Source organism: Amia ocellicauda, chromosome 9, assembly GCF_036373705.1.
Source record: "Amia ocellicauda isolate fAmiCal2 chromosome 9, fAmiCal2.hap1, whole genome shotgun sequence".
Taxonomy (NCBI): Eukaryota; Metazoa; Chordata; class Actinopteri; order Amiiformes; family Amiidae; genus Amia; species Amia ocellicauda.
The window spans coordinates 8,797,640-8,820,619 of NC_089858.1; the positions used below are offsets into that span (position 1 = coordinate 8,797,640).

Consider the following 22,980-nt stretch of genomic DNA (forward strand, 5'->3'; position numbering starts at 1 on the left):
AAAGGGAAAGATAATAATAATGCTGTCTTTATATTTAAATAAAATGACTGCAACTAGATCCTTAATCACTTTCACAGCACAGAAGATATAACCATCTGATTGAGTCTGAAACTCAACCAGTAAACTTTGCTTTTGTCTCCAGTGACCCTGTGGCTTTTTTGATCTTTGTTAGAGCTTGAAAGTCTCTTGTAGCTGTGGGATAGAACATGTAATTAAACCTTGGCACAGGAATACCTTAGGCAAATATGTCTGATTGCTGGGGTTGTGTGGAAGTATATGCGAAATAAAACATGTAGTTGACAAAAGGAAATATATACATTAAAATGAAATAAAGTAGTGAAACAAACAAAATCTTTGTGAGCACAAGAGGACGACAAAACAAATACAGTTTATTTGTAAGACTTAAGCAGGAATTTCTTTAAAATGTCTTGTAACAATCCTTTAAACATTGAAGAGTGTGTGTGAAAGACAGATGTTCTTTGGAGACATGTTTTGGGTGCAGTGAGCTTCATATGCTATTTATTATCAGGAATTAGAATTGCTTATTGGATTGACATTTCCTCCTCTAGTGAACTGCTATAACCCTTATTAATACACATTTCAGATCGTCCAAAGGTTGTTCTGTGGTTTTAATTTATTCCTCTCGGCGCAGGCAAGGCAGTGCCAGCTTCCCTTTGGTATGGGAAATAACGATCCAAGTGGCGAACCACTGCTGTGATTGACAGGCTTTCCAAAAACACTGTTTGTGATGGCAGGTCAAGCAAATGTGAGGCAATTCCCATATTTGGCCAAGAAAGAGACACATTATTAAAAGTAAATCAGTAGACATTGGTGTATGTGGTTCACTTACTTTAGTAATCAGAAGAGATATTTTTGTCTCTCAGAGCCACATCCAGATATTGATAGGCTGAAGTGTTGGTTGTGCTCCTGCCCTCTAGAAGGTCATTCATCTTCCAAGTAGATGCTAAACAGGGAGGAGGCTTGCGTTCTTGTATTGTTCTCTTCCTTACTCTTGACATTTGGCGTTACGCATTTGAAATGGCTCACTGTAATTAGCTGCTGATTTTTTCCAGGCACCCACCCGACACACACACTGCATGTTCTCCGAGTCCCCGAGATGCTGAAGAATAGCGGCACTGTTTTTCTGTTGAAACTGTAAAGCTGGGAATGATTTGACTGGCTCCTGTGGCTCTGTTCCACAATACGACTTGACAGGTGTAAAAGAAAAAATCCACCTCCATTTTAAATAACATCACTATCCTGTCACAACAGTTAGTCATAAGGGTGGCCAAACCTTTCTTACCCATTCTTACTGCTCTTAGTGAGACAAGCTTGTGCCACCTATCATAAGTTAACATGATATTTCCAGAAATAACTGGTAATATCACAGTCAGACAGTGTGATTTTGATTTTCCTTTGTTTATATATGGAGTCCATAGTCAACTGCTAACCCCTTTGTGATATAATTTAACACAAACCAAAAAAAATTTGCAACCACCAGGCTTTGAAAAAAATATATATGTGAGTTGTTTTAGGTGTTTACATGGGTAAATTGTCTATAAAGATCCTTTTAAGGTCACATAAAGTTTTTATTATAGCTTGGGCATCAACAAGAGCACAATTTTATGGAGTCTGGAGGGTTTCTTCAGCTGCATGGGAATAAATGTTTGTCAGTCTTAATGATGCCACCAAAAACAGCCCCTATTCCCCCTGACACCTGGCTAGGGTGTTGGCAGATGCAATAATATGGTGCTATTTGGGATAGTCAGTGGCTGTGACAATGGCAAAGCTTCAATGCTTCTTGACTACTGTTCCCTACTGTGCCTTTTGATAGCAAAATACCCCCCCTGTGCCTGGTGCTTATTCAGTCACTCAGGTCTATAGAAACACAACCCATCCGTCTTAGAAAAACATTCCTGATTTTATCTTTTGACCATTGGACATGGACTTGAGAAAACAAAGACAAAATTGAGGAAACCGTAAAAAGAAAAAGAAAAAGAAAAAGAAAATGTCTAAGGTCTAGAGTTTTTTTAAGTGGTGGTCAATTTTAAACTCCAAAACTCACCAAGGAATCATTTTTCTCACAAACGCATAATGTGAGAAGTCTCTCCAAATCTAACATGAAGTAAAATATGACCTTGTGTTTGTTTTGAGATTTATATTAATCTAAACATTTACAGATTTTCAGTTGCTGACAGTATTCTCTAAATAGGCTATATCGCTGTATTTATGTATCTATCTATATGTTTATCCTGGCAATCAAAAAGACATGACTGATTATATATATTTTACATCAGTAATTGATAGTTGTAGATTAGTGTACCAGAGGATTAGTGTTGGATCATGCAGTTACAGGCAAACTGACCTTTTCTAATAGCTTGCATGTGTGCTACAGGCATTGTTTTGTTAGACTGGATTTAAATGCACTCTCTGTCTTTGGAAAGAATACAAATTTCCAGCCAAGCTTTGCCTGAACACCCACATGAGCTCAATCAAGAATTGAGGCTTCATCCCACTGTTGCATTTAACAGTGCTGTGGAGCAATTTGTGATTTGTGGCTGTCATTTCATAGTGTAAGGTGGCATTGTTTTGGGGCTTTACCATTTAGCGATTTAAATGATATGACGTATTTTTGGGGTGCCCTGTTTCCATTTGGAAACGGAGAACCCTGTATTTAAACATTTCCACATGTTTTTAGTTCGGGAACATCAAAGCCCAGATTTTTTCAATTTTCGACGATACATCAGAGATTCTTTTTTTGTTCTCTCTCTCTCTCTCTCTCTCTCTCTCTCTCTCTCTCTATGTGAACAGGACACCATCCTGGTACATCCTGGTTTCAATTTAGAAGAATTACTGAATTAAAAGTGTGTGTCTGCTGTCATGCTGGTATAGATAAAAGGAGGTTATCTCAGTCTCTGATGCAGTGTTTTTTCCGGAGTGCAACACTTAGGTTAACACTTCAAAAATGTTTCTTAAGCCTTATTCGCTATCTTCTAGTATTCATGATCTAGTAAGTCTGAAATGTTTACAATGATGCTTCTTTGTATATTTTTAATAATAATTATAGTAATAATAATAATATATATTTAACAGGGGATTGTGTAAGCCAAATGGTCATGAGAAATATTTAGCCAATGAAAGCCCACTCAGTCATTTTTAAATGAATCGTGTTGCAACTTTTTTATGTGATATAAACGTATAAATAAAGTTATACATATTGACTTTTTGTTTTCTTTGATCAAAGTGTGCAAGGGGAAGGCCCTCCAATTTCATATCTCACTTTAATGCTTGTTTTTTTTCACTCTGAAGTCGAGCTTTGCCTTATGAATCTGCCAACATGCAAATAAAAAATACTGGCTTCTAAGATGCAGGGCAGACAGCCAGACTCGGGGTACAGCATATAAATCTGAAGAGTAATGTCAGAGCAGTGTGGGAATATGACATGTTTAACTGCTCTATGCATTCCTTTTAATATTCTTGGTCTTGGAGCTAATTGTTTCCTTTTAAAGTGATCCACACACAAATACATAAATATATTTCCTAAGAAATGTTAAAAAAATACAAAATAAAGCCACAGTTAAATATGCTGCAAGTAATCTTAGGAAATGTGGCCAGTGTCGTTGATCAACAGGTCACTTTCAATTTGCTGGATAGTCTGTTATCTTGCCTCATTCTCTTTGTGAAGCTGTGCCTATTGTCTAGAAACCAATTGTGTGTGGTGACATAGTAGCATTTTTTAGTTGTTTCCATTTCATCTTAGATGTAGTTGCTCTACGATGGATTTTTAAGCTGTGGAAGGCTTTAAGATACTTACTTTGCGATGAAAGACAGTATATGAAATACATTTCTATTCTCTTATTTCCTGTTGGAAAAAACAAAACAAAATGTCCTTTGTATCAACATCCAGGCCTAGCTGATCGTATTGAAGCAATGGCAGAGAACATGAATACTTTGACTTCTCTCAAGGATTAAAGGTATAACGATGACTGGGCCTCCAAGGCAGAAGGGTATAGGCTGCCAGATCCCACCATAACAAAGTTGTCGAACCAGTGAAGAAAGCCCAAAGAAAATCTTGATGTGTGACTTGGCTTAAATTAGACATGAGTGATCTTGATTTGTGTAAGCCACGTCAAACAAGCAAACTACAGGTCTTGTTTCAGTAAATAAGTGTTAAAAAAAAAAAAACAAATTGCAAAAGTCTTTGTGACTGTCTCTAGAAAAACAATGGATAATTCAATGTTTGCATTATATTAACAGCATCTAAAAGAGATTGTTAAAAGCAATGCCTTAATTGTTGAGTATTTTGATTGCTTGACTTGTCTTGGCTTGATAGTGTTGAGATGCTTTTCCATTAAACCTTTTGTGTTTTCTGCTCCATTTGAGGTAAAACACTTTCTTTGATAGCTTAAGCCATCTTTGATAGATTAAGCTTGAGTTTTATAACACATTTTGAACTATTTCCAGTCTTCTGCTGAGTAAAGCTAATATTGCTTTCGTGGTTGTTCATAGCTTACATTACAAAACAATCATCTTCACTATCATATATCTCAGAATACTTGTATTTCCTTAAAATAACTACAGAACGATACCTTTGTTTAACCAACCCAATGATAGATATAGAGTAACATAACTTGGTTAAATTCCTCTATAAAAAACAAAACAAAACACGTCAGCTTAACATTGAAAGACAAAACATAAGTGCCTGAGGGGATTTATTTTTTCATCAATGTTACAGTTAGAAGTCCTTAATACCTTTATACATTTTAAACATTTATGAATGATGTGCCTTTTTTATAAACATAGAGCCTTTTTAAAAACATAGACCAAAGAAACCATGCCCTACAAAAGCCAACTCAGATCTTAAACCACTTTAAAGATACTTCTGTTCTTTTAAATTACCAGCAGATGAGTGCATTTTTTCATTTTAGGAAGGATCTCCCCTGCTGAACTTGTATTTGTCCAGGGCTTTCTGAAGATTTTAATAGCCCTATTCTCCTTCAGTAAACAGTACTGACCTTGAATCTGACTAACTGATAGCCTTACAGCTCAGCAGGGAGGAAGAGCACCTTGAGCAGGAGAGCGGATGTAATTTCTTTTGGCCTGCATAGTTAACACATTCTCCTGCTGGGAGAGAAATAACTTCAATTTTGCAGAGCTGGAAAATGTAAGCAACTTACAAGACGTGAGTTCACTGAGCCTGAGTGATGATCAAAGAAAGGAACCATTACTTGCTCCAATGAATAATGTCAACACAGAGCTGTTCCTGTGAGCGGGCAGGGAGATACAGAGTCGAGCAGTCAGGTGCAACCCCCGGCTTCCGTTTTGGATCATCTGTCCTTGATTGGATTACATCACATCCAGGAAGATCAGTAAAATGACCTTGTGCTAGTTCCACTGACACAGTTGGTGTTTTGGGAGTTTAGATCCTGCTTAAGAGCTGGTGAAGTATGACCAGATGACAGATGACTTTCAAGAAAGATTCTATAATCCCAAGAATTTTGAGCTCTCGGATATAACCCTCTTGTAGTCCTGTGTAGGTTTCATTTATTTTCCTAGCTACAGTTTACATAGAATAAAAAACCTGAACAGCATGAAATATGACCAGTACCTGTGGCAGTGCTGAATATTGGCCTGCTTTGAACGCATGTGCTGAGGGAAACCCAAAGAGGAGCCGTGGAGGCGGTGTGAGCAAGGGCAGGGATCAAGGGCATTGATTTCTCACCTGACACGAGGCTTCAACTTTTGCTCCTCAGCATGGAGACCCCAGCCTCTCACGTGATCAAAGGCCTGCTCTGTATAAATTTCATCAGTAGAAATCAATTAAGCAGTCACTCAACTGACACAACCCATCAATCAACGGCTTTATCAATCAATACGGTTAATTAGTGCGGTGAATAGATGCGCACTAGGCTTGTGGGCATTCGGCAGTCAGCTGTGCAAGTAAGCAGGGGCTCCTCTGAAAGGTGTTTAACTTGTCTCTATTGTTAAAAGGAACGCCTAATACTTCCCAGGAGCAGCCCTTAGGCTCGATTGATCCCAAGTCCACAGGGTGCCATACATCTTGAGCAAGAGGAAGGTCTTACAGAGACGTCCTTTTAGGGTAATGACAAGCCTACAACACCTAAAAGCACCAGAGATGGGTCTTTTTTCTACTTTCTACTGTTTTAAAGAACGACTTTCTTCATTGAACTCCTTCGCAATAGCTCCTCTTGATTTGGGAATAAGGAGTAGGTGACAAATGTTGAATGCAGATTCATAAACTGAGCAGTGCTTGTCTTGCCAGTAAAATTGTTTGGCTTGACCTAGTCATGTGATCCAGCAGAGTTTCACGCTGGACGCAATGACTAAACATGACTAAACACGCAATTAAGTCCCATTGCAATTAATGAAATTGTACTGTGCTTATTAAACGGGGGAGAGGGCATGGGATTTAATTGTGATTATGTGACTGCTTGTATTCTAGGATTATGCATATTGGCAATATGAACATTCTTGTTTAACTCTTTTCTTGTATTTCTTTATACTTTTCTGACCCGCAACCTCAATTTCAGCAAGTTGTTTTCTTTGGACAGGCCTCAGATGACCAGACTTTTTTTTGGCTAGATATGCAAACTTGACCTTAGTGTAGATTGCTGACTCTTCGATCCGTATTAGAACAGTTCAGTTGGAAAACACAGCTACATGTTTGGGTTGCGTCAATATATTTAGACAAGAAATTCAGAAATATTCTCAATTTTTTTTAGTCTCCTTCTCCTGTTTCTTTTATTTTTTCCACCCCTCATGGTATTCCATAGCTAGCTAAACAGATTCAAACACACACAAATCTGAAAACATTCCCTCTTGTGTGGTTGTATCTTTGTATATGGTGTCAAAAGTATGACAACCAAACATATCTGAAGGCAAACAAACAAAAGAAAACAAAAAGAAACAAAATATAAAAGTGCTTAGTTACCCTGGGAAGGAGAAAAGCGTTTTATTTATATAAGAAGACAGGTGACACCTCGTAAAGAACATGGTGCTCCCACTGGCCTTTTTGCTAGAGGACCTCTTGCCATGTAAATGCCGTGCAGTTTGTGGAAGTGAAATGGAACATGACAGGGAGACGTGTGCGCTGGCTTAGTTTCCCACATGTGGGGCAGTGCGGCTGTGAAGTGGCTGGGTCTTGCCCTTCTCGAGAGAATGCACAGTCTCCACAATGCTGGCCTTCGCTTGGCAGTGGTGTGAGGTTTCCATGGTTTGTTTAGCGAGGCTATTATCTTGTCTTGGCCTGGCACTGGAAGGCCTGCAGTCATGGAAATCCTTTCTCGTCTCCTCCCACCCGCCACCAGCTAAATATGCCTCCTTTCTTCTACTTTATGTGACACAATCACTCCTGGGGCTCTCTTGACCCATTTCCAGGTTCTGTGGTAATTTCCCTCTTGTCACCAGCATCTCGAAAGTTAATTTGGTGACTTCAGACAGGTGCAGAAAGCCGTACAAAGCTGTGTTTTTCAGAATGCCAAAGACATTTTTCGAAGTGTGTTTTGCAGAAGGGACGTCAACTGCTGGAGGTAACTTGAGGAAGCGTTGAAGAACATGGCTATCAGAATGCCTCTCTGAATGAAATGCTGAACAATTCTGTAAGAATAGATCTAGAAATAATAATAATAAAAAAGTAAGAGAAAGATTAATTACACATTTTTTAGGTTGCTTATGCAGCATTCTGTTGAGATGCCCCATGGTTTTGGTGCAGACTACATCAAACTGTAGACTTTAAGTGATATCATTTCCACATGATTTAAGGTGCAATTTACCACTGATAAGATTTAGAAGAAGAGCTCATCTAAGGATTTAGCACATTGGCATCGATTGCAAATTGGAATAAATCATGCAGAGCTTGTGAAGAACTTGCATTTTGTTTTGTATTCTCCATTTCAAGAGCAGTACTAAATAACAGGATGGAATAATTGCTTTGTAAATTAGAGCCAGGAGCCCATCTTTAAACAGTGCAGCCTGCAGTGCTACAGCCCATGTAGATTAAGATGGTCTGGAAGTGTAATAAAATATAGGCTTCTATTTCTTTCATGATCTTTGCTTCCAAACCATTTCTTGCCGAATTAAATTTTCATTTGCATGGCAGATTTAAGTAAACATGGTAGTTATATAGTTCAGCAATGAGATGGTTCTCACAGGCAAGCTGGCTGGCAGGGGGACTTGGGAACAGGCTGGGATGTGGGACAAGACATTCTTGGACAAAGTAAAGGAAAGCTTAACCGACTTGTTGTGGCTCCAGTAAAATGTGATGATGCTGAAAATGTATTTTGTTTCAAAACGTATTTTAAAGAAAGGTGTAATTTATGGAAAGAATGATGAAAGCTAACCACGTAGTTTTGGTCCACTGGAAAAGCTTTATGTTGAAAGTTAAAATGCTATCTTGTGAAGTATTGTTTATATGAAACTCAGACAAGACATCAGTGCCCCCTTCCACAGGTAGACTGTAACTACACCATGGTTCACAATGCATCTGGCCTCCTCAGAAGTGCTCGATTTTTATATATATGTTGTACCGTGACGTATTGGTGGAAAATAGAAATTTGTTAGTGATAAATTCTGCTGTTTTACTGCTTTTTCTTGTAAGGAAAATTGATTTCATGCATTTTTTTTCTGTGATCAGAAGTTATGAATGAACAATCCCAGCCACACATTTTCTCTGATACGGTGGTAAGACAGGAGTGTTTAATTAGAGTACTTTGGGGGAGACATTTAACAATAAGGCCTGGAGCTATAATACATCAGCAAAGCAGCCTTCAGATGCAGCTCTGATTGTCCCTTTAAATTGACTGTTAGCTGTAGCTATGTTTTTAAATGATAAAAACCTAACCTGTTTCATTCTATATTAGTGTATTCTGATTAGCAAGCTGGTCAAAGGCTGATTGATGCTTTTCTGTGACTACCAAGACAACCAATCACTTGTATTATCATAAAACAAAATAGATCTTTACAGGGATTGACTTAATACTGTTATTATCTGGGTTTGTCAGTCTTGTGAAGTCCATGATTCAACTGAAGCAAAATTAAAAGTTTAATTCTCCTGCCTGAGGGTATCAGGTGCAGTAACTGGGGCTGAAAACTCTCTCTAACTAAGATATTAGTTAGTACGGCTACAGTAGGTGGATCTTTTATGGAAATACCTATTGAGGTTAGAAGAAAAATAAATATCCTGTTTTCAAGTATTCACATTTGTATTTGTTTAAAAATGCTATGCCAAAATCATCTTTAATATCGAACACTTTTACATTTATAATTTTTTTGACAAATGAAATCAGTAGCTGCTGACATTATTTGTGGTATCTGCTGAGATTTAATGTGCAATACTTTCTTCTGATAGTACACTGTATTGAGTTCATCAGGCTCTAATCTATTGTGAGTGAGAGGGGGCAGTATAGTCATAGGTACTGTTGACCAGATGTGCGTTTTATATCCAGATCAAAGAAATCAGTGCTGGTGAGATTTTTCAGCACAGTGACCTAATACCCACTCAGTGCTTAATAAATAAGCAAATATCTTTGAGGAAAAAAAATAATGATTTCATGAGGAACTCTGAGTACTTGGAGAGAATGTGATGGATGTTTTCCTAACAAAGATACCGCAGACCAATGCAATTTGTGCAGAAACACAACATTATAAGCATTCTTTCCACTCTGAATGCCCACATAATTGTTGTGAATCCCTTTCCCGTGAAATTAAATAATGGTTATATACACTCCAGGTTCAAACTGTAGAGTATAATAATGTACAGAGAGAGGGGATAATTTGAGGATGGAGATGAAGACGAATGAGAAACATTGTGCTTCATTCTCATCCCGGGATTACAAAGATTTTTGCGTCTCTGATCTCTTTTAAAATATACTGCAGACATCGATGAGGAAGTTGCCAGTGTAATGGAAGCCTAGCCTTTTTTTCATTTTATCAAGAAAGCTGTATTGTGAGAGTCCTGATAAATGTTGTCTATACTTTTTCCTCTGAACAGACAGATCCTTTTATTTCTGACCTTTTGAGAGTGAAGTCTTTCCTACAATTTTCTACATTTTCATTTCCATTGCAGTTAAATACAATAAACATTTGCTTTCACCATTCACTGGAATAATGGCTGTTATTTTTTGCCCATGACCATGAGAACTTGGTGATTAAATTGTATTATGTATCTATAGGTTATGAATATAAATGTGTGTGTGTGTGTGTGTGTGTGTATATATATATATATATATATATATATATATATATATATATATATATATATATATATATATCCCCTTCTATTCAGGAAACTAACCTGTTTGATTGGATGTGCATGTAAGATTTTTTTTTAAATTAGTGTTTTTAATTAATATAATTTCTAATTTCATTAAATATATTTATAAGAAGCCCAGCTGTAGTTTGACTATGCTACAGTTGCATGAGACTTTTGTGTATTTAATATCCCTTTGATGGACTGCAAGTTTTGGACAAATCTACCTGGTGTACCTCTAACTGCTTCCAGATTCCAGTGTACCTTTAATTACTGCCAGCTTTTTTGGATGTATCCCAGTAGTATTTTTTTTTTTAAATCGTCTCTTTGCTGTGTGTGGTCTCTCCTGCCAAAATGCTTGACTTTTAACCATCAGATATATTGTACCTGCTTTATAGAGTCATTACAGCTGCTCCTTAAGGTGAAGGTCCATTGAAAACTATTTCAGCCGTACAATAGTGTTAAAAAAAACATTGGACATATGAACTGTTCTAAAAGTGCTATATAAGATTTTCACTTTCTTTCAATTCATGATACCTCCTGTCAGTTACCAACCAGGGTGTTTCTCTACAACTGTGCAAGAGATGTTTTGTATGAAGTAAATAACCCTTCACAACCCTTTATGTAGGACAGATTAACAGTCTTAGAGAAACTTAAGGCACGGTTTATTATAGCCTACATGCTAAATATATGGTCTAGACCGTTGAGAGAGGCTGGTGGGGTTACTCTTATGATGATACAGGTCTGCTCTGATTGGGGTTTTAACAGTCCTTCAGTATTTATTGAGGCATGTAATTATTGGCATCAATGAAAAAGCAGAAAGTTTAGGAGAGTATTTCATCTTCATGAGGGGCTGAAGTCAAAATAAGAAGGGTGACCTGTCAGAGAGTAAATAGATAGGTTAGGAAGGATGAGCTTTGCATTGATCTCAGAGTACTCTCTCAAAGCTGCCACCTGTCTAATGCACTAAAAAGGGCACCTGCTCTTCAGAGAATTTGGGTGTCCATTATGCATGAAGCTTATTAGACTAGAATTATGGTTTGTTTCATGAATGCATTTCTTCTTGAGATGAATGTGCTCTGTGCCTGTACTTGTATTGAAGAAGTAAAACCTAACCTGTCCTCTCTCTCTCTCTCTCTCTCTCTCTCTCTCTCTCTCTCTCTCTCTCTCCCCACAGTGGAACCTGCAGATCTCTTGAAGATTTTAGATTTTCACAGTTTACCTGAAGGCATAACAAAAACAACAGGCTTTTGTGCGCACAGAAAGTCTTCAAAAGGGCCCGACGTTGCGTATAGAGTATCCAAAGAAGCCCAGCTAAGTGCCCCAACAAAGCAATTATATCCTGGTAAGATTATTTTTTATATATCTTCCTCAAAACATCTTTTTGCCTTTACTCATAATTTCACACCTACCTTCTCCTCATTTTCTCAGATTAAAGTTTCAGATTAAACATTTGTAAAGAAAATTGTAGAGTAAATGCTAGTAGGTTATTGAATAACACTCTTATGAAGTGTGTTGTGATAGCGACTCCTAGATAACACTCAAGAAATGCAAAACACAACAGGACAAGTCAGCACTGGTTCTGGAATGTAATCTAGAATTAACTATATTAATAGAATAATGTACTTCTATTCATTAAAGGATTATTATTATTTTAATGGTTAAAACAAAGTAACAATTTACTGTTTCAGAATTTAATTACTTGATATTTGGGGTGCGATTTTACTTTGGATTTAAGAATGATTAACCACAAGGTTTTACAATACCCAGAGGCAAATATGATCTGCGCTCTGGATGTTTTTTGAAAAAGTAATGTATCATATCATATTTATGTCTTGGGTTAGAAATTGGACCCTGCTAGAGCCAGCACAGAGGAACAAAATAAAAATAATGTTCCTAGTTGGCAACAAGCGTGCTTTACACTAGCAATGAGTTCACAGATCAGTATGAACTTGAAATGAATACAAATTGCTATCTCCGTACAACATGTGAAGTGACAGATATATAAATATGGTTTAGTAAGCACATTTCTCCAGCTTGGATTGGTTTGTTGCCTCAGGGTAGGAAAGAAATCCCAAGCGAATGGAAAAAATGATGTGTATTGTTCTTGCCACGGTCAGAAAATGATACAGTAAGTGTCTTTTATGATTTTGGCAAAGCAACACATAGAAGAAACACCTGGCAGGATTAAAAAAACGAAAAGAAGGGAAGGCAAGGAACAACTAAATACTGTTTCCTTTTTTAACAAAAATGCTGAAATAATGAAAAGAACATCATGAATTCCCAAGAGCAAACTAGGAATGTGTCCTGTCTGACCCCCAGTGTAACTATGGTCTCTCAGTGGGATTCATTTCCTCTCCTGTACAGTGCTAGCATGTGCTTTTATTCACTATGGTCATCAGTATTTCCCAGGTCACATTATTAGAAAAGAGCAAGCAAAGCCTTGTTCTGCTACTGACCTAAACTTTATGACCAATGGAAACGTTTTGCATGCAGGGTGTCCATTTTCCCATAATCGGTTAATTTTGGGGTTTTGACTAAACAACACTTATTCAAAATTATGATGATTATTATCTAACTTAAATGTTCAATGTTGATAATGCATGTCCTCATATAATCTTGCAAGGTGTTAACGTGAAGCATCCTGATTTATTTTATTAACAAATATATATCCTAACCACTAATCAGCGTATTCTTTGAAGACGATAGCGATACAGATTAAAAAATGTTAGTATTGTTCCTAAGGCCCATTTCTTCAACGTCTTCATTGCAGTCCACTTGGTTTCTCTGCACTCTCATACAGTCTAACTCTAGGCTGCACTGAGCACGTTCACGGAAGGGATCTGCTTATAGATATTGACATATTGAAATTGGTATTCATAGGCAACGCAGTGGAAAATTGCTTGTATGATTCATATTAATTAGACCGGATTATATTTTCCATAAACCTTTCCCATTCTAATTGATTATTATTATTATTTCTATGATGCTGATAATTATGCCTCTGCACACTTACATAATTCTGTCAACACATATTTTGATTGATGGTGCTTGGGTACTTTCTGCCAGCTCCTACTTCATACCTCACATACTCCTTTTCCTTGGCCTCAATTCTTGCTGCAGTTTTTCATTAAATTAATTCACTCCTGTCAATAATTCTCTTGAACGTTCCTTGTTGTGACAATGCTTACAGCTTAAGAGGTGATATGAGTGATTTGTTTGACTGCTTAGCTAATTTATGACTCTTAAATGTATGGAAATAGAAAAGCAAAGTTGTGCAGCTTCTGTTGATGTTAGGTGGGTTCAGTAATGTCTGCTTCATTCAGCTGGCAATGAGAGTGCTAACTTTTAACAGTTCATGCTGGAGGTCTGACTCATTATTCAAGAATATGACATAAGCCTCCCTTTTTCCATATTTTCATAAATTTTCTAAGGCAAAAAACATTTATTCTTCTTCTCTCTACACTGAAAAAATAATCAATGTAATCTTATGAATGCACATAACATCAGACACACAATACTAATGTATATGCTTAACCTTTCTTTTACTGAAAAGTATTGTGAAAAAACTACATACAAGAACAATTCTTTTGATTAAAGTTTTGACTGAACTAGAGACACGTTGCATCTGAGTCACATGTTTAAATCTCTGAGGAATTACAGAAGACTGAAAGTGCTGGCCTTTATTCTCTTCACCACTATGTGGTCGTCAGAATTATGGGTAATTCATCAAATGGTCTCAAAGTCCTTGGTGGACTTTGTTATATTAAAAGAACAACCACAATTTATCATAATTTAATAGCTTAGTAAAAATTCATGACATTCATTAATTTAATACAGCTAGTTGTGAAATACTTTGTATAATAGTCAGGCTGCAATAAGACAATAAGAGCCTAAATATATATTTTTTCCAATTGCTTGATATAGAAAAGCATATTCTAAATAGAATTAATGTGCGAGCGTTGAGCCCTGTTCTAATAACAATCTTAAAACGCCCCTCGCATTCCAAGTCCTCAGTAAAGTAAAAAAATCCCCTGCAGTTATTTTTTGTTTTTCAGTCTTTTCTTTCTTTCCACATCTATAATAAATAAAACCCATGTTCTAGTACATAGAGTTCTGTTTATTATTCAGTTATTAATATACAATACTATAATAATAATACATCTGTTTTTGGATTTTAAAGCAAATATATTGGTTCTGAATAAAGACCATAAAAAACTGTTGGCCAGAGAAACAGCAGCAAGTCCTTCTGTGTCTTAGCTGATGTGCCTAATGTCTCCTCATAGTTAAAGGGTTACTGAACTCCACCATCAGAAAAGCTTCATTTCCTCTCCTTTCATTACTTTTTCATTCTTTCTTCGCCCCTTTGGGACTCTTAAAGTGCTTTGGGTCATGCCATGAATTATCTGACATAACGTCTGCCGCTTCAAGAAACCTCACTGAGTATGCTTTCTTAAGTGGGACTGCATATATAGACCATGTTATAATCTAGACTAATAATTAAAGAAAAAATCCACTCTCAGAATGAAAATAGTATGATGATGGTGTAAAAAAAATATAAATCAAACTGAACAGAAAAAGCTGTAAGTGCATCTGAATAAGAAAAAATTGCCAAGCACCACAGCCATAACATTTCCAACTACATTTTTCATTTTAAATGCCTGTTATTACAAAATGCTTCTCTGCACTCCCTACATAATATGAGACTGACATTAAAAGTAAAGGCATATACAACATTTATAATTAAATCAAAGTGTACAATTTGTGCAGAAAAATGTGTGCAATTTGTTTCAGAAATGCAAAGTTGTCATTCAATTGAATAGAATATAAAAAACATCCAAAGGTTGGACTTTGCTGTAATTTTATGGAGTGTACTTTTCAATATGGGAACAAACTTTGCACCTAGACTTCCAGACGAAATGGTTAACTCACTGAGAATAATCTATGTTTTCGGTTTATTAAACATTATGAACATAACTACTCTCTTTTTGCTCTTCATGTAGATGAATAATCAAGTACAGCTCTCTCACAACGATTTGTCATTTGCAGTTCATTCTTTTTCCAAACAAATGGGGCCAGCTTATTTAGAATAGATGTGTTTTGTTAATGCAACCCTTAGCCGGAACTTATATATATATATTTATCTGCATATGTATTACGTGTCTGTCCATACTGTATCTAAAAACATCTTCCTAGTGAAGATTAATAGGTTTTAAAAAGCCGTAAAGTTCAACAGCTTTTTAATTTCAGCCTTATTGTATACAATGTCTAAATGACAAGCTTCGGTATGTTACATTTGGATTTAGTTTAAACAAAGTTATTAGTCTCCTCCCTTTTCTGTTTAATTTATTTGATGAATGAGGACTTGGTCACAGTAAATTGTGACTTTATTCTTCTTTGCTTTGAACTATCATGGACAATAAATGCTTTATCGCATGACACCACAGGGGTTGGCTTTTACTAAGCTGTGTTTAGCCCGTCTGTGGTGGTCAGAGTGTGAAGTGTGGTGCGCCAAGCTTGGCCTGTGCATTCGGTCTATACTGCACAGACAGGTTCATCCCAGGATATGGTCACAACTTGGTTTGCATTTCTGAAGCTTTCGCACCACATTTTCCTCCTGCTGCCAGATTAGTTAAAAAAGTAAAGCAAAATATGCTTTTTTTTACCATCTCATGCTGTTGAGTTGAATCTTAAATGCAGTTCAAACAGACATCAATGGCTAAGACGAACTTTGATGAAAAGAATCAAACTCTCTGAAACCGTTAATGTTTTTTTTTTAGTACTCATTAAAGCAATTGATTTTAGAAAAAAAAAAGTTGTCATTAACAATAGAATTATTGCTTAATTCAATTTCACATCTCTTAGTCTGGTGGTTTTTATGTGAAATAACTAAAATCTCCATTTGCAGCCCTAGTCTATAAAGTTTGAGTTTAAGTCACCCAGGAAAATGGTGAAAGGTTGAAAGAAATCTTTTTGAACCATGAAGTCTCTCTCTCTCAGCTTTGTTTGCATGGTCCTTAAGCTTTTCCACTTTTCCAGCTTCTATTTGCCATGCTTGCATCTTTTGCATCTCTTGCATCTTCTGACACTTATCTGATGTCGTCTTGCATTAATTCATGCATATATGTGATTATCTAGGTAGCTTATAGATGGTTTAAACCTTGTTTGCAGGAATAGTAACTATGGTATTAGCTGAAGAAATAACATCCTGGCCCAATAAGTAGAGAATGGAAAATGATCCAACATTTGGATTGCACAACGTGATTGCATGATTTACAGTGGGGTTAGGCTGTGGCCCTCATTGGCCAATTCAGCTTCACGTTTATGGTTTTAAAACAATGCAAACATTCGGAGACTTGTAAACAGGTCTATAAACTGAGTGTGTATAAAATACAGCATGGATTGTGCCAGTCATGTGTTGTCATTTGCATCATTAGTACTGGGTCTGCCTAAATGCTTTGTATTTGCCAAAGGGTTTATATCCTTAAACCAAAATGGGACTCTTGCAGCAGTTGGCTTGGGCTAGTATAATGTATTTGTTTTGAGAGTGACTGTGAAAGAGGGCGAGAGAGAGAGGCAGGGAAAAAATAATCTGTTCCAGAAGGCAGTGAGATCATTTATTGTAGTTTATTATTTTATTCTTTCTTTTCGCTACTCAGTACTATTCAGTCCAGGCTTCTGTTTTGAATTACTTGTCGGCCCCATTCCTCCTACTGCTAAGGCAGTGAAGCACCAACGCCATGTTTCCTGTAATGGAGAGCTTTGTCTTTATTTCAAGAAAATTGTTTATTGAATACTTGTAGAGTCTCTGCACTGTTTATTTCTTTGCTCCAGTGAAGAAGGTCGTAGATTTATTCATATTTAATACTTAATATACTGACATCATATAAGTTTGCAGGCACCAGCAAAATAGCCTGCTGGGAGTTATATGTACTGTTTTGTATCATTAGGTTTAATAATCTATCAAAGTGTTGAGAAAGCAACACTGCTTATAAGATGAGGGTTGAAAGGTATTTTACACCTAGGGAACTATTTGGAGAAAATTTCAAATTCCATGAGGATATTGTAATACAACTGCTCAACTAACCCCTACACTTGCAGAATTTTCAGAAAATGGGCAAAATGTCCTTTTAAAATACTGTTTTATTGCCACCAAGTTGAAACTTGCATCACTAAACCAATTTGATGATGAATGGAAGTACACAGTACACCACTGTTTGCATCAAAATTAAGAAAATTAAAAAAGGTGATTAATTCACTTTACATTTTTATTATACAGCCAGTAGAGGTAGAAGGTCCATACTCAGCATTCAATTGACTGGTTAATAGCATACGGCATATCTGATTGATCAAGTCAAATTGTATTAAGAAAAGGAGTGATCCTTCAGGCTATTCCTATGACAAATAGTCCAGCTTGCCAAGAGAAATCTCTCTTCCCACGTGGGAACATCCATAGAAGAAAGTTTATTCAGAATGAGCCACAGGTGTTGTGTGGAATCTCCTGAAAGTAAAATGACAGGTTAAATTGGTGGTTGTCAAAGATGATGAGCATAAGTTGTAAGCTGATGACACAGAAAGTCATCACATAAGAGTAATTGGGTAAATAAAGAAGTCATTTAGGAATGCTGTTTTTTTTTTTTAATCTAAATGTACAAGCTTATGAGTTGCTCTTTAAGAGTTTGCTTTTTGAAGGTTCCACGGAGACCGAGAAAAAATTCTGATTGGCTGGCGCTCGTGTCAGTCATTTAAGTTCTGTCATAAAAAAACTAAAGTGACTGAATTTAAAAACAATTCACGTTGCAATAATGAAAAAAAAAAAGAAAAACGATTCTCATAACTTATCTGCACAAATTAAAGTAGAAGGCTCAGTGTTTAATTACAGCATGGCGCTTTAAAGCTAGGTTATAATCATCGCAATACACTGCCCTGTGCGGTATGTACATACAGTATACATATATAAATAGCCAAAAAGCATGCTGTTGGTTTCGGTCCAGTGTCAAATCCACAAGCCACCATCATTCTGCTGATGTATTTCTTTCCCTCCTTAAAGGCACACAAAATGATAATGTGTGCTGTTGAAAAAGCTTTATCCTTTCTCATGCTCCTCCAACCCCCCCCTTGAAAGCTTTGCACAGTCAGCAGACAGCAGCCTCCTTGCATGTGGCTTCACATGTGTATTTCTCAAAGGGGGATTATATATACATTGCAGGTTTTCATGGTTTTGCCTTGGCTCAAAAGGGCTGTGTGTAGTCCAGAGGGGGATTATTGCCAAGTGCTGGTGATGCCAAGGTTGTAAAAACATATGGAAAAGGAAAAACTGAGGCGGTAAATTCAACATACAGAAAACTTTCTGAAATATGGGCTGGGATTCCTGGTTTTTGAAATAGGCAGCAGTTCCTGGGTGGTCCCCCTGTCGTTTTCTTTTCTTTTTTTTTTTAATGGATGCTGAAGACAGTGCTGATGGATGGCAAAGCTGATGATGCTGTTGCTATGAAGAAACTTTTTTTTTTTTTTTTTTTTTTACAAATAACCAAAACGTCATTGTAAATATGACTTACCCAAAGCAGTGTAAATCTATCAAGGAAAGAGGGGTGTGGGTACTTGGGTCGCCATTCTATCAAAGGACCATTTCATTCAGGTTAGATAAGAAGATCTGTCCTAATAGGGTGTCTTAAGGCAAGACTTTGAATAGAGTGGAACCCTCTAATAGGTCCTCTTAATTTCATTTAGAAAACAAACATTCCTGAAAGAAAAAATCTGTATGAGGCATAATCAAAAGATATTAGCACATTAAAAGGCAGTTATGGTACCTTGGCTAGAATACAAGGCCCGCAAATGTTTTTTTAGTAATAAGTTCTGCAAGAACTCTGCCTGTCAAGACCACTTTCCCTCCACTTTCCATTTTAGGTCTCTCAACTGTTTGGGTCTACCACTGCCGTTTTGATAAGTTCAGTCCCCACTGTGAATGAATGGTTAAGAAAATGGATTGTTTCAAAAGTGAAAGTTATTTTTCAGTTCCATCTCTTCCTCAAGGCATTTCCGTAAGAATGCACACAACAAACCAAACATACAATCAAATCCTCACAGTCACAATACATACCTAGAGTTTCCTCATTATAACACTTGAAGGGATCCAAAATATGTGTTGGGAGTGAAAGATAGCGGTGGCTTTTGGCTGCCGGATTGCATTTGTTCTCATAATGCATGGTTTAGGCTTGAAATTCATGGAACTTTTGGAGGTTTTGTCTGAGAAATGTGAAGTTAAACCAATCTCCAACAGCTGAGAAGCAATTTAAAAAATGGGGCCCATTTTAATCATGTGATATGTATACAAACATTAATGTTAATTATTGTGCTCACTTTACAAACAATATTTCTTCATGTTATTTTATAATCAAGGGCTTTTAAGTATATCTAATTAGTATCTGCATGAGGAGATGAAAAAGCAAGATCAATCTAGAAAGCACATTTTTGACAGGGGGAGATGAATGTATATGGTCAGGTAGACCATATAAGATAGGTTGCATTTCCCTTTTAAATATTGTATCACTCCTCCCGAGAAAGGCTGCGTGTGATACGTTATACTGGAGCCTAAAGCATAACCTAAGGAGTTGAATTCCTATTGATTTCCACAGCCTTAAAACAGGTAGAGAACAAAAACATAAGGTTATGAGTAAATGACCCCCTGCTTTTGGAGGTTTTGATTGAGAAACGAACAGACAGGACTGATGTCTGTGGAAATTTCCACTAGCCCTGTTATAGGTAGGACTGCGATGTAGCCTTCTAAAAGGATTAGTTTTCAATTATAAGCTGTGTTTCATTAGTATATATCCAACAGATAAACCTTCTCTCATTTACTAAGGAATGATACAAATCTCAGGGATGGCAAAGCCTGCTGTGGTGAAAGTCTCTGTCTTATGATTGTAATTAAGAAGTCTGTTGTGTTTTGTCCTTAGCAGAACTTTACCATGTTTATCAAGATGGCAATGTATTCCTGCTAGAGTAATAATAACTTGCTTGTTATTGTATTGTTGAAGAAAGCTAATGCACAATTCTCTAGTGTTTTGAGTCTCCAGTGGTTGAAATGTTTAGACCAAACACTGTAATTCCAAAGTATCAGTGGCTGATACAAATAAAAATATATGTAATAAATAACCCATGTAGAAATACTAAATTCCAACTTTGTAGTGCTGCAAGGACAAATGTCATGAAGCTACATAGCCATTTCATGTGAGGGTGAATAACAAAGCCATCAATCCTTTCCAGAAAACTTTTTCTACAGTATTAGAATAATATAATACACTCCCTTTAGCCCCAACAAATCTCAAACACTCCTCTGACACCCCAATTAAACAAATTTCCCTTGACATTTTTCCCTTATTGACTGAGAAAGCAGGAGTCAACTGTAGCAGTTGAGACGGTGGAATTTCCTTTTATTCTGTGTGACTTCTGATCTGAAATGCAGATGCTGCCAAAGCAAACCACAGGCATCTGGTTGGCATCAACCACCTATCCCATTCTTTCCCAGCATAGCTTAATTTGTTACACAATGCATTTTGAAGGAGGTTATGAGGAGAAATTGTTAGAAACAGTATGTGTATCAGGTTACCTTTCACTGCTTTGCTGCACCTGGTTGCTTTATGGCTTGAACTTGATTTTTCTAATGTAGATGTACTGCTTTGATTTCCAATCCTTTACCAGAATGCCAGTTCCTTCTTAAAGACATACTGTTATCACTTATAACACAAAAACCCTCACACAGCCCAGTTGAAATCTATATATTAGCATTGTTGCAGCTCCTAGCTAATCAATACAGTGGCGTACTGAAGGTGTTGTATTGAAAGGAGTTTTACAAATGATAATACACAATAGAACAATATTTTTATTCTCCTGAAGACAATCTTTTCTTACATTTTGCATTGTGTAACTTATTCATTGAGAAAATGATGTTGGCATCAGCTTCACTCTGTATGGTACTAATGTTCTTGTAGCTTGTATGTACTCTGTGGTCAGTTAATTTGCACCTGAGGGAGAGCAGTGGCAGCATGAACAGCGAAGACTAAATGAAAGCCCTTTCAGAAGTGGCAATTACTAGACGATAATGGATGCATTTTACTAGTTGACTGTGAAAATTGCTGATGTGGAGGGTCAGCGTAAGGTCAAGTTCTTCAGAACCCTGATAACGTCTGGAAAAATGAATTGCAACGGTTAAGAATAGTGTCTGACCTGAAAGTTCTCTTTTTTATTTCCTCTCCTGGTTTTCTGAAGCTCATGGGCTATTTTGAACTATTGCTCTGCCCAACAATCCCCCCCCGACAATCTCTTCTGCTATTTACTACCATTGTTAAAGACACTTAAAAACAGAGACGTTAAAGACCTTTAAACCAAGGGAAAAGTAGAGTCAAGACAGAATAAACATACATCTTGTTAAGTTAAGCCATTCATGTATGGAGATGGTAAACTTATTAAAGGTTATCCCAAAGTTGTTTTGCCCTGATTATGTCATGAGACAGTAGTACACATCCAATACGCCTCCGTAGTCCAGCAAAACGAGAGTGTATACTTAACTCCATAACTGAGTTCAGTTTACATAAACCTGAAGACTTTTTGTTTGTTAATTTCTATTTTATTACACTGAAAGATATATCGCTATGTTTATTAATTAATTTACAGCATGCTGACTGGAGAAGCCCTTCTTACAATGTATACATTGTGGTATTACATCATTTAACAGATATGTAATATTTTAATTGATGCAATATTCTTGAAGTTTAATTACTTAATTATACTGTTCTGTTTTTTGTGGCAAAATAGGCTTCATGACTTGGTCATATAGATGATTCGAGTCCCTGTTTGCATCTTAGCACTTGATTGCATCTTAATTTTGATTGTAGAATTTCCTTTACTTGAGGTTTTTTAACTACATTTGAGGAGTCCTTTCACTTCCCTGGGTGAGTGTCCAGACTTTCTGGAAATGTGGCTCAATTATAACATAAAGCATGATCAAAAACAATCAGAAACTGAAATTCTAAACTAAAATTTTTAAAATCTTAACATTTAACAACAACAGTTTAATGTTTTAAAACTGAATATAAAACATTAATCACAGTTAAGGGAGAAACATGTTTAATTAAAGGGTTAAGCATTAAATATGTTAAGCAGACCACCTAACTGAACCTAAGAAATTGTTTTATATCTTTCATGTTTTTTATGGATCTCCCTGTACAAAATCAATCTTGCTTCTCTTAACATTGAAGCACATTCCAGTTTCCAACACTAAGAACTTTTTAATGTATCTTTCGTTACCAAAAGCCCTTGGGATACTGTTTTCTTTTAATCATTTTAACATCTCCACACAACACCTAATAGTTGTTGTTTTTTACATTCCTTTTGAAATCCTCATTACAGTACTCTTTATGCTATGTACTATGCTAGGTAATTAGGACAGTAATTACATATTTGTTCAGAAATTGAAGCACCTTTAGTTGATAAATACATGGTGGTATTACATCATGCCATAATAACTCGAATTTTCAATTCACTGAGATAAATATAGTTGATAAAGTTGTCTGGAGGAGAATGCATATTGAGGAGATGCTCCTCCTAAAGGCTCAGTTCTCTAGAGTTTTGCTACTCTGTGATTTTGCACTTCTAATTATTCAGAGCATGACAGGTGACTCGTTAGTACTGGAAGTGTAAGGTCTGTCCTGGTT

The 22,980-nt window shown here is 36.5% G+C and overlaps 1 protein-coding gene across 2 annotated transcripts in view; it reads left to right on the plus strand.

Annotated features, from left to right (window-relative positions):
* Positions 1–22,980, plus strand: part of col5a1 (procollagen, type V, alpha 1) — a 125,784-nt gene that overhangs the window by 20,115 nt on the left and 82,689 nt on the right. For both annotated transcript variants that reach the window (XM_066712992.1, XM_066712990.1), the window contains exon 2: positions 11,445–11,612. In XM_066712992.1, coding sequence (XP_066569089.1) covers positions 11,445–11,612 — 168 coding nt within the window. The remainder of the gene's footprint in view (positions 1–11,444; positions 11,613–22,980) is intronic.